At 45.2% G+C, this 12,363-nt stretch overlaps 1 protein-coding gene across 4 annotated transcripts in view; it reads right to left on the bottom strand.

Moving 5' to 3' along the window:
* Positions 1-483: 483 nt before the first annotated feature.
* LOC113437853 (fibronectin type-III domain-containing protein 3A) overlaps positions 484-12,363 on the bottom strand; it is a 67,989-nt gene continuing 56,109 nt past the window's right edge. For all 4 annotated transcript variants that reach the window (XM_087940944.1, XM_087940945.1, XM_087940943.1 and 1 more), the window contains exons 22-26: positions 11,182-11,462; positions 9,948-10,160; positions 7,627-7,793; positions 5,255-5,376; positions 484-3,525 (exon numbers count right to left, since the gene is read on the bottom strand). In XM_087940944.1, coding sequence (XP_087797070.1) covers positions 3,208-3,525; positions 5,255-5,376; positions 7,627-7,793; positions 9,948-10,160; positions 11,182-11,462 — 1,101 coding nt within the window. In that variant the 3' untranslated portion in view covers positions 484-3,207. The remainder of the gene's footprint in view (positions 3,526-5,254; positions 5,377-7,626; positions 7,794-9,947; positions 10,161-11,181; positions 11,463-12,363) is intronic.

The raw sequence follows: 12,363 nt of genomic DNA on the forward strand, positions 1-12,363 counted from the left end.
TTTACAGTGCTTTACAGCCCTCTAAGCTGTTTTACAGAGCGAGCCTATTGCCCCCAACAATCTGGCTCCTCATTTTACCCACCTCGGAAGGACGGAAAGCTGAGTCAACCTTGAGCCTGGTGAGATTCAAACGGCCAAATTGCAGGCAGCCGGCAGGCAGCAGAAGTAGCCTGCAGTACTGCACTCTAACCACTGCACCACCATGGTCTATTTTTACATGTCACTCATGTGACGATGAAAAGCATAAGATGTCGTTTGTGGATGGTGTCAAGAAGAAATAAAGCGGGATTTTGAAAGTGTTTGATCTACGGTTCTGGCCCATTCCTACACACCACGGCAACTTTTAGACTTGTGGACTTCAGCTCCTAGAATTCTGGGACTTGAAGTCCACAACTTATTAAGTTGCCAAGTTTGGAGACCCTGGTTGTACACTGTCCGGGATGTACGTGCGATAGAGGAGACACACAACTCCACAGTCCCAAATATGAACATTTTTTTGTTTATTTTTATTGGCCATATTAAATATATTATCTATTTGATAGTTACAATTTAGTAATACGATGCCTGGCAGGTTTAACATAAGTATGAAATACGGCAAAAATTACAATACAAGAGAAAATGAGACCTAATACATTAATGCCACTAGGTACATCAGTCTGGAATGTATAGCTGTAAATATAAAATTCTACATTATGCTTTTCCAGTAAACTTCCTGGAAATATAATAAACATTTTGTGGCAATTACAAATACAAATTAAAGATTTAACTTTCTAGGAAGTCATAATTTTGGTTAGTATTTTATTCAGAAAAATCTAATTTAAAAAAAATGCATTTCTCACACTGCTGCCAATTCAATGAGATTTCTCTCTCCCCACCTCTATAGTTTTGTTTTGTTTCTTTGTCACTTTCGCAACAGAAATCTGCCAAAGACAAAAACTATTTTATTTTATAAAAAAGTGAAGTATGAAACGAAATGAAGGAGAACAGGTTGTAAACATTCCTGCAAACTAAAGACACAAACATTTGTATAAAACTCTTTTCAACACTGAGCAGAGGCTTCCATTACAACAAATGATTAACTTAAAAAGTTCTGCTACAAGTAGAACAATACATTCAAACATACATTTTTCCAGAATTTCTTTTTTTTAAATCAAAATAAATAGATCACAAAAAAGAGGAGAGTACATTTTATGGAGGGGGGAAGGAAAGATAAATTTCAGATTGCACCATAAATCTACTTTAAAGATAGGTAAGTGTTATGATATCATTTGCGTGTGTGTTTGTGTGTGTGTGTGTTTGTGTTTGTGTGTGTGTGTTTTCCCCCAGGTGTGAAATGCAAACACAATGCCACAAACCATAAGCTATCATGATGAATTAAACAGCCAGTTGTGTTGTTTTGGAAACAGACATGTCTCAAGCTAAACATGAGTTTCACAAGTTACGTCCACTGTCCCATATACAAATACAAAGCATTCAGATGTTTTGTAAGGCGGAACTTTTCGGTCCCTATCAATATGGAAAACTCAACAAAATGTCTAGTCTTCTCTTTCTCTCTCTCTCTCTTTGAGTTTCTTCTTTCAAAGAACAAAATGGATGGTTTCTAAGCTTTTCAAAGTAGCATGACTGTAAAGACAATGTTTAAATACTTTTTTTATTTTACAGGTACTTGCTGCAGAGGCCTTACACGGAACAGCTCCTCTGTAGTGCATGATATTCGCCTTCCCAAACAAATGAAAGGAAACGTGAGTTTGACCCGAAGCCGTGAGATGAAATTTCCATCACAAACGGAAAAAAGACTTGGAATCTCACAAGACCAAAACAGTGGAACACGGAACTGCTACGGAAGAGGTGACAATTACGTTCGAACTTAAAACCTAACTTTTTTGGGGGAGTGGGTGGGGGTGGGGGAGGAGATGGGAGAGAAAGGAGGAGGGGAGGTAATTTTTCACACGTGACTTAATCGAGCGGATGAAGGACGCCCCGAGGAACAAAATTACCCCCAAAAAATAAAATTCCCCCAGAGAGTTCGACTTTTTAATCCCGTGTTAAGAATAGTACAAAAAACATTTTTGCTCAGTTTGAGCCAAATAGTGAAACATTTATCATAAATGCACTTTTTTTTTTGTTCTCATTAAAGACAAAAAAAAATGCTGTGCTTTTTTTTTTTTTTCCCCTTGGAAAACAAAGAAAACCAACGCTGCAGAGGTTTATTTATTTTTTCCTTTTTTTTATATAAAGTGAGAAGCACAGGGTGTTCTTCAGTCTCTCAGGCACAGGAGAGGGAGACCTTGAGTTGGGCCGACCGTTAAGTTTGCGAGAGAGAAAGCATCTCGGCGGTGAAGGGTGAGGGAAAGGAGAGAGAGCCTCTTTCTTGCCAATTTCAAGACCAACCCAAATCCCTCTTGCGTGCAGGTGAATCGGATACCTTGAATTCAAACCTCAAAAGGCTCACACCTACCACTGCTTCCCTAGAAGGGACAGTGTCCAGCCACTCACACACACACACACACACACACCCCAGTTAAAAGAACCGGGGGAAAAAAAAATTAACATTACGCTACCTCTGAACGTCATTGTGGACAATATTTGGGTAGGGTTTCTTTTTCCACTACAGATGGTTTTCCTGGTGCTGCATCCTAGAATACAGGACTGTCTTTTTTTAAAGCGTAATAAGGATCTTTGCCGCTATATCTCATGGTCCCCCAAATGCTAGAGCAGCAGCCGGCTCGCCTCCTGCACCTCCCTTCTCGCTCGGCTTTTGAGAATTCAGGACTCGCTGTGAAAATTAAGTCAAAACTCTTGAGAATTAAGGCAGGTTTTTTTGTTTTTTGGCTGTTTTTTCAACAGCTAACCCTGATGAGAAGATGCACCACCGTGCTGTAAATAGGGATGTTCTTCAAGTCCGTCTGCCCTTCCTCCTCTCCCCCCCTCCCCGCGCCCCCCCCCTCCCCGGCTTTCTTCGGCCCCTGAAGGGGAAGTTGGTGGATGGGAAGGACAGGAGGGGAGGGGGGAGGGGGGAGGGGTTGGGAGAAGGCACCCTGTCCATCCAACCTGTTACTCAGCAGCAAAAATGGAAAGGCGTGTCTTTTTATTCCATCGTTCCCAGTTAGCATCTGAACGGGAATTTACATAAATACCCAAGGCGTAAAACTTCCGTATGAAAAATTATAAGCTGAGTGATGAAGTCGCTTCTCCGTGGCTACCAACTTACTTGATCACAAAGTACTGAATGATGACGGCGAACAAAATGGCAACCGTTGCGAAGATGACGAGGAGCAGGAACGCAAACTGTTCGTCGCTGAGCGCCTTCCGCTTGCTCTTCAGGAGCTCCGGAGCCGGGTCCGAAGACGGCGGGAGCAGCTCCTGCTTTTGAGATGAGAAGGCGGCGCTTGGGCTGTACGGGCCGAAGAGTTCTTGCCACCCCGTGGAGTCCTGATACTGGCGCCCAGCGCACACCCTGAATCGGTATTCACAGTTTGTTTGCACGTTGGAGACGCGATAGGAAGTCTCAGGTCCCTTGTAGATCTGAGGCAGGAACAGGAGAAAGACACCCGGTCAGATGGCAGAACAAGGCAACAGAGTTCCACAAAGCCAGAAACCTTCCATCTTTGGGGGGGGCCTACTGGAAATTCTGAGAAGTTCTGGACCGGTCCCCCAAAACCGGTATATGGAAAGCTTTGGAACCCCCCACTGAATGAAAACAGAGGGAGCAAGGTCGCTGATGTTCACTGCATGGCCTTCCTAGGCCAGTGATGGCGGACCCTTTTTGTTGTGGTGTGCCGAAAGTGCGCGTGGATGCCGGCCCCCACCATGCAATGCGCCCCGCCCCCCTCCTGTGCATGCATGCGCAACCGCCCCAACTCCCTAACCCGCACTGCGCGTGCATGCACCTCCCAGCTGATTTTTGGCCCATTTGAGGCCGTTTTCGATCTCCTGGAGGCTTGAGGGAAGCCTCTGGAGCCTCAGGAGGCTGAAAAAGGGTCCGTTTCATCACTTCTGGTATTTCCGGAACGCCCCTTTTTCGGCCTCCCAAGGCTTCCCTTGAGCCTCAGGGAAGCCAAAAATCAGCTGGGAGACCACGCAGATGCGCAGTGCAAGTAAGTTTGGCTGGGGCTCACGTGCCCACACAAATGGCTCTGCATTGCAGAGTCACCCATCGCAGTTCACCATCACAGCCCTAGGTGCTCCTATCTAAGCTGCTCTCTGCTTCGAGGAAGACAGGTGGGCAACCTTCAAACCCACTCGGCAGTGCAGTTATTGGGAAATAAAAGCTACACTTGGAGTTGGCCTTTTGCTCTGGGGCAGGTCGCTTTTTAAAACATCAGACGGGGCACAGAACCTGGTTCTTGAAAGATGTGGATACGTGTCTCTTGGTACTGCTAGCTAACCTCTGCTGGGCATCCTAAATACTGCCTTATACTGACCTACAAGGCCTATACACTGGCCTATGTATTCCATACCGCTCACATTTACTGGCAGCGGCTCTCATCTTGAGGTTCAGGCAGAAGGCCTTTCTGGCCCTTCCAAGAAATCTTAGGGCTTTCTAGTTGAAAAGAAGATGGGTCTACCACTAAAGAACGGTCACACTTCATCCAATGTTTGGCAATCTTGGGCAATGCTCCAAGAGCATAGACTTGAATAATAAGTTACACCGCACCTAGATTCAGCCCGACTGGACAGCTGTTTGTCTGAAATCTGCTTTGGGGGGTTGGACTGCAAGACCTCCAAGGTCCCTTCCAACTCAACTTATTCTGAGAGGCCCCCTGACAGTTTGACTGGGGAAGAGGGATGGTTTGATTGCGGAGGAGAGGACCAGGCTGAGCCCAAGGGGTCAAATGTGTCATTAGTCATGAGTCCCTTCATGCCCACGAGAGATCTAAATCTAGCCCTTGAATTCCATCGACTTATCTACTGCCAATTTCCCTTGACTGTTAGTAGTTCAGATTCTTGTCAACAGCTTAAGCTCGCAATAAATCTTTATGCTCGTTTGAACTGGCTGGATGTCCCGATTTCCCTGCCGCTCGACAATTCCTGTGATAATGAGGTCCCTTTATAACAGAAGTGTCCAACCCTGGCAATAGACTTGTGGACTTCAACTCCCAGAAACCCCCAGATGGCCAATGGCTTAGAATGGCAAAGATTGGATGCCCCTACTTTATAACAGTGCATTCAGAAGTACTGTATTTGGGGGGGAGGGGGTTTCCCCGTAATATCTGTAAAAAAAAAAGAAAAGAAAGGATCATTCTGGGATTACCTGATCCGCTTCCCTCCCAGTGGCAAGCTGCAATATGTAAACAATGGCATCACCCTTCATTGGCTGTAAAGGCTCCCAGGTGACTTCACAGACATTGTCTCCCAGCTGATGGACTTTGGGGGCTGCAAGTTGGAACAAGGTGGAAGTTAAAACATCCATGCTGTGCATTGTCCTCCTTTTAGCTAAGAAGAGTATACAGCATGCATCCCCTCTCCCTGAATGAACTTAAGCCACGTTTCCAAGTGCAACTTGGTTTAGGGTCAGTGTACCAAGATCTAGTCCTCCAACTCTTCTTCCATCCAGTTGAGCTTCTTGCTTGGCAGGTTAATTTTACAATGATGGTTCTATTCCCAATGTGGAAATAATTTAGGAAGGTGCTGCTGAAATTAAGGCTTTGGAACAGCAATAGCGATAGAAGTCCTTTTCTCTGTAACAATGGAGTCTCTTAAGGGTTTCTTTCTGGAATTTTGAATGGAGCCTCACCTGACAAGCACTTAAGACTTACATACCGCTTCACCGTGCTTTACAGCACTCTCTAAGCCAGGGGTCTCAAACACAATTTACCTGGGGGCCGCTGGAGGCAGAGTCTGGGTGAGGCTAGGCCGCATAATATTATACTTTATATTTATATTATACACTAATATTATACTTTCATATCACGGTGGAGGCCACAGGATATCATCCTGCGGGCTGCAATTGGCCCGCGGGCCACGAGAATGAGACCTCTGCTCTAAGCCATTTACAGAGTCCGCCTCTTGCCCCCAACAATCTGGGTCCTCATTTTACCGATCTTGGAAGGCTGGAAGGCTGAGTCAACCTTAAGCTGGTCAGGATCGAACTCCTGGCAGTGGGCAGAATTAGCCTGCAATACTGCATTCTAACCACAACACCACTACTGCTCTTAATAGCAATAGCAATAAGTCTTTATACCCCTTCACAGTGCTTTACAGCCCTCTCTAAGCAGTTCACAGAGTCAGCCTATTGCCTCCAACAATTTGGGTCCTCATTTTACCCACCTCGGAAGGATGGAAGGCTGAATCAACCTTGAGCCGGTCAGGATTGAACTGCCAAATTGTAGGCAGCCGAAGTAGCCTGCAGTACTGCATTCTAACCACGGGGCCACTGTGGGCTCCTATGCCACCAAAGGAATGCCCCGTTCTTGATACTCTCCCACTGTGTTACAGGTAGTCCTTGACTTATGACCAAAATTGAGCGCAAAATTCCCACTGCTCAGCGGAGAAATTGAGTTTCATTCCATTTTGTGGCTTTTCTTACCACAGAGTCACTGCCTTCGTTAAGTTAGTCACACGGTTGCTAAGGGGAATCTGGCCTCCCCCATGGATCTTGCTTGTCAGTCGCCGAAGGAGATCACATGACACACACCCCCGGGACACTGCTACCGTCATTAATACCCGCCAGTTTCCAAGCATCCGAATTTTGATCAAGGGGTGCTGCAAAGGCTCAAAATAAGTGTGAAAAACGGCCCTTAAGTCCCCTTTTTTTTTCAGTGTCATCGTAACCTTGGTCACAAAACAAATGGTTGTAAATCAAGAACTGCCTGCATATTATTTACTCTCTTCCGGAGGAGATTATGAAGAATACGGAAGCCTTTGAATCTGGGTGTGCATTACCCTAAATTGGGTAAAAGCGATTTTTCTTTCGGGAAACGACACAAACCCATTTACACAACGGGGATATTTAAATAAGGGGTTTTTTTTTAAATAAGTAATTCTGAATAATTAAGGATAAAGTTTGGGAAGACTGGTGCATTCTGCATTTCAGTTCATTTTGTGCGCTTTATTTGAGGGCCACCTACATTTTTTTTTTCTGAAGCAAAGTGACAGGAAGAGAAACTTCCCGCCTTTAACTAAATCAAGGGGTCTGCAACCTTAAACACTCAAAGAGCCATTTGGATCTATTTCTCACACAAAAGAAAACACCGGGAGCTGATAATTTAACAACCGGTGTGACTGGGTGGGCGTGGCCAACGGAACGCCACTCACTCCCACCCAGTCACCTCCTGCTCTGCAATATGGAGCGAGTCTCCATCCCCTGCCATCACCCTTACCTCCTCTGGCCAGGCAAGAAGGGGAGGGGCCAGCCAGAGGTGGGATCAGCCAATAGGGAGCTGCAGCAGAGGGCCAAAAGAGCTGCATGTGGCTCCAGAGCCGCAGGTTGCCGACCCCTAACTAAATCAATCTAATTTCTTCCAAAACTATATTGGCCATCAAACACACACACACACACACACACACAGTGTATCACCTATCAAAGCAGAAACAAAGAGTTATGCCTTGAAGAGCCTCCCCTTTTAAGGGGTCAAATCTCCCTCCGTTTATGAACACTGATCATATGCGCTCGATGCCCCTCACCTTTCATGGCAGGCGGTGGTGATTTGGTTGTGGCAAAGGCGTAAACTTCGGAAAATTCCCCTTCCCCAGCATCGTTGCAGGCCTGGATTTTAAAATAGTACGTGGTAGACTCGCTAAGCCGCTGCACTTTATAGGTGTGGCAAGGTCCACTGTAGACAGTGATGAACCTGAAATGGGAAGAGAGAAAAGATCTGAAAAATACTCTGAACTCTCTAACCTTCCAATCCAAAAACACAAGTCCAGGTGCCCTTTGCAAAAGCACCTTTGGGACAATCCTCCAATCATGCAGGCCACCCTGACAGGCTTGGCGTATCAAAGATAACATCCTTTAAATTCCAAAGAGTGAAATACTGTACTTAAGCGTTCCTGATTCAGCCAGTAAAACCAAAACTCAGACAGTTGTTTTTCCCAAAGGTGCTTTTTCAGGAGGCAGCGAGACTTTCTTGGTTTTTTTTCTTTGAGGATGTTTCACTTCTCATCCAAGAAATTTCTTCAGCTCTGGCAGGATAGTGTGGAATGGAAGGATTTATACTCCTTGCAGAATGAAATCCTTCCACTTCCCCCATTCTCAGAGCTGAAGAAGCTTCTGGGATGAGAAGCGAAACGTCTTCGAACAAAAAAAATCAAGAAAGTCCAGTTGCCTCCTGAAAAAAGCACCTTTGGGACAACCATCACCTGGATGACTGAGAATCTCTACAGACTTTTAGCTATACAATTTGGGATGAACATCTTTGGAATGGTGTGGGAATAGGAATGTACTTCCAGAGGGAAAAAATTGTAGACTGCAGGAACCGGATCACCACTCGGGTGTCCCTGAGGACACAGACAAACCTCCTACTGGCCTCAACAGCTTTCTAAAAGGATGCAAATAACCACCTGTCTGCAAGCAATATAAATTTTTCCATTCCCCACTATCCTGTTAGAGCTGAAGAAGCTTTTTGGATGAGAAGCGAAACGTCTTCAAAGAAAAGCAAAAACAAAATCCAGTTGCCTCCTCCGAAAAGCACCTGGATGACTGAGAATCTCTACGGACTTTCAGCCAATATTTGAGTGTCATTCATGTCCACAACACGGGCTAAAACAGCTGTTGTTGTCTGACAATGTGCCACACATCACCACTAGCTTGAATTTGACCGTGACAGCTGTCACCGTGACCTTGCAAACCACAAACATCATCTATCCGCAAACGGCGAAGACTGAAACAACAATCCAAGCACAAAAATCTCTATAAAGTTCACGCTCCCACAAGATTTATTAGACGTGCATGAAGACTTATTTCCCCAATTAAATATTTGCTTTCATCCATTTGTCATGGCAGATGTGAAATGGGGTTCTTTTCTTAATGGAAAGTGTCAGAGAAATAAATCCCAAATAAGTACACTTCATCAGATCTTTGGGTTTGGATGTGCTGCCTTTCGTTTGCCCTCAATTGAACACGTTCACGCAAGAAGAAATTGGGCAGCCGTTTGTCTGCAATGGTATAGTGTCACCTGACTAAGCAGGGGGTTGGACTAGAAGACCTCCAAGGTCCCTCTGTTCCAACTCTGTCATTCTGTTATCTCCCTGATTACACCATTCAGTGTCTGTGGCACATCTAAGGAGTGTAAGTGCTAGGCATTCAATTAGATGATGGGAACCTCATAAAAAAATATTCTGGGGGAGTATTATGACGATATAAGTAGTCCTCCAGAGGACACTGAAGATAAAGTACAGGGATCCCCAAACTTGGCGACTTTAAGACTTGTGGACTTCAACTCCCAGAATTCTCCAGCCAGAAAATTCTAGAAGTTGGAAGTCCACAAGTCTTAAAAGTCGCCAAGTTTGGAGACCTCGGATCGGGGGTGGGATGCAAATATTTTTTACTACCGGTTCTGTGGGGAGTTTACTAGGTGGGAGTGGCCATGGGACTGGGTGGGTGTGGCTTCTCCTTTTTTTGCAACACACACACACACCTGCACTGGGTTTTTTTTGAGGGGGAGGCTCCTGGGCCTCAGGGAAGCTTCCTGGGCGAAGCAGTAAGACAGCGAGGGGGATCCCAGCACAGCCGATTGTCAGGAGGAAAAAGAAAGAAAAGAAATACTGGTTCATACCAGTTTGGCTGAACGGGAGGATATTTTATTATTGGGTCGAACCGGCAGAATGCCATCATGCCTCCAATAAAGAGGAGGGCAGTTTTTTTCATTGGTTCTCCGTGTCTTGCAGATTTGGGTACATTGATTGTTTCTCTAAACCTTGAGCTGCCACTTCAAGGAAACTCTTCCCCCCTCCATAGCCTGAGCCCAGAGACAAAGAGGCCAAGGTATTCCCAAGTCTGGTCTCACCTGCCCAGCCGGTCTTCCATCTGTAAATTGAACTGGGTGGGATTGGCGATCAAAGCTCGGCTAGGACCTTCCCCCCACTTCAGCTTAAGGCTCTGGTAACTGAAGACCACGCATTCCAGGTGTGGAGGATCTGGAGGTAAAGGCTTGGTTTTCGCTTTAATGGATGGGCTGAAAGGGCCAGTCCCAAGGCTGTTGAAGGCCTGGATTCGGATTCTATCCGGGAGTGAAAGAGATAAAAAGTTGATGTTAGGAGAAGAGGAGAAACTTGTATGAGAGGAAGGCTGTAGACATGGAGGGACTAAATGAATGAATCTTTGCTCTGATTTAGAGTAGAGTGGAATAAGATTAGAATGGAGAATGGGATAGGAATAGAATGGAAAATGGATTAAGAATGGAATAAGAATAGAATAGGAATAAGAATAGAATTAGAATAGAATAGAATAGAATAGAATAGAATAGAATAGAATAGAATAGAACAGAACAGAATAGAGAATGGAATTAGAATTAGAATAGAATAGAACTCTTAATTAGCCAAGTGTGATTGGACACACAAGGAATTTTTCTCTGGTGCAGAAGCTCTCAGTGTACATAAAAGAAAAGATACATTCATCAAGAGTCAAGATTCATACGTTTAATTTATGATTTAATTAAATTAAATTAAAATAATTTAAAGGCAGTCCTTGGCCTATGGCCGCAATTGAACCCAGCACTTCTGCTGAACTAAGTGCGACCGTTGTTAAATGACTTTTGCCCAATTTTACGACCTATTTTGCAAAGCATAGGTTGAAGGGAATCGCCGAAGCTGTTAAGCTAGTAACATGGTCAGGAAAGGAATCTGGTTTTCCCTGTTGACTTCGCTTGTCAGAAGGTCGCCCCAGGGGAGTGACCGCATGGCCCCGGGACACGGCAACTGTCATAAACGTGAGTCAGTTGCCAAGCATCTGATTTTGGGTCACGTGACCGTGATCGTGGGGTCTATAATTGCGTGACTACAGACCATGGAGACGCTGTAAATGGCAGACAAGCATGAAAACCGGTCTTACATTTTTTCAGCGCCGTTTTTAGCTTTGAACGGCCACTCAACGAAGTGTTGCCAATTGAGGATTTCCTTTAAAGACATTATGTGCCACCCAGAGTGACAGTGAGGTGGGCAGAGCATGCCAATTTACTAAATAAAGGTCTTCAGACCACAAGCCGGGGGCCCCCGCTCCTAGGATCATAAATCGCCAATCACCTGTAGAAAGTGTCAGGTTGCAGGTTCTCCAGAACATGGCTTGTGGCTTTGTTGACCGTTAAGACCTGCTTCTCCCCATACTCTATGTGGTAGCCAATGATCTCTGCCCCGTGGCAGCAAGGCTCCTCCCAGTGAAGAGCAAGGCACGTGGAGAGCGGAAGAGGACCTTCCAACTGGTCTTCTTCCAGCAAGTTCAATACAGCCACCGCAGCTGGCACCGAAGCCGGCGTGGTCACGGTGCTGATTTCCCCAAATAGCCCGGGACCAGCCAGATTCACCGCCTAAAAAACACACACACAGGAGAGAAGAGCGTGAAGAACAAGTGTGTCAGATCCGTGTGTACGCCATTCTTCAATGGAAGAAGGAGGGGAGGTTGATACAAGTAATCCTTTTTGAATGTCTTAATTCTTGTACTGAATCTGTATAACTTGCACATGATATACAACTAGGGACTGGAGCCCAGGTGCCTGGAAACTTGTCACCTCTTGGAGAGATAGCAAGAGGAGAAGGGGCCATAAAAATTCTAGCTCTGAAAGAAACTTCCTAGGACCAACTCTTCTCAACCACCTTCCCAGAAAAAAGGGAATTAACACGTTGCTTCTTTGTACTGACAAAATCCGCATCAGACTAAGGGGAGGGTTCCAACTCCCTTTATCTAAGCTGCATGCATGGAGGGATATTAGACCCTGCTTTGAACATCATCTGGCTATCTTCCTTTTCAATAAAGAATTCCTTCTGAAATACCCAGTTTTCAAAAGTTCATTCTTATCATCTGAAGGGGAGAGAGCTCTGGGCCTTACATAGTATGAAGTCTCAAGCATCTGCATCTAGGCCCCTCAGCACAATGTTCTCCAGATGTTTTGGATTTATTTTAACAGATTAACAGAGTTGGAAGGGACCTTGTAGGTCATCTAGTCCAACCCCCAGCCCAAGCAGGAGACCCTACATCATTTCTGACAAATGGCACTCCAGTCTCTTCTTGAAGGTATCAAGTGATGAAGCTCCCACAACTTCTGAAGGCAACTTCTGTTCATTATTCTTCAAAATATGTCCCAAAAGTGCTTTGTCAAGAGGCAACTGGACTTCTTTGTTTTTCTTTGAAGACATTTCACTTCTCATTCAAGAAGCTTATCCAGTTCTGACTGGATGGTGGGGAATGGAAGGATTTATGCTCCTTGCAAG

This window comes from Pseudonaja textilis, chromosome 12 (genome assembly GCF_049901715.1).
Source record: "Pseudonaja textilis isolate UNSWEBS1 chromosome 12, rPseTex1.2, whole genome shotgun sequence".
Taxonomy (NCBI): Eukaryota; Metazoa; Chordata; class Lepidosauria; order Squamata; family Elapidae; genus Pseudonaja; species Pseudonaja textilis.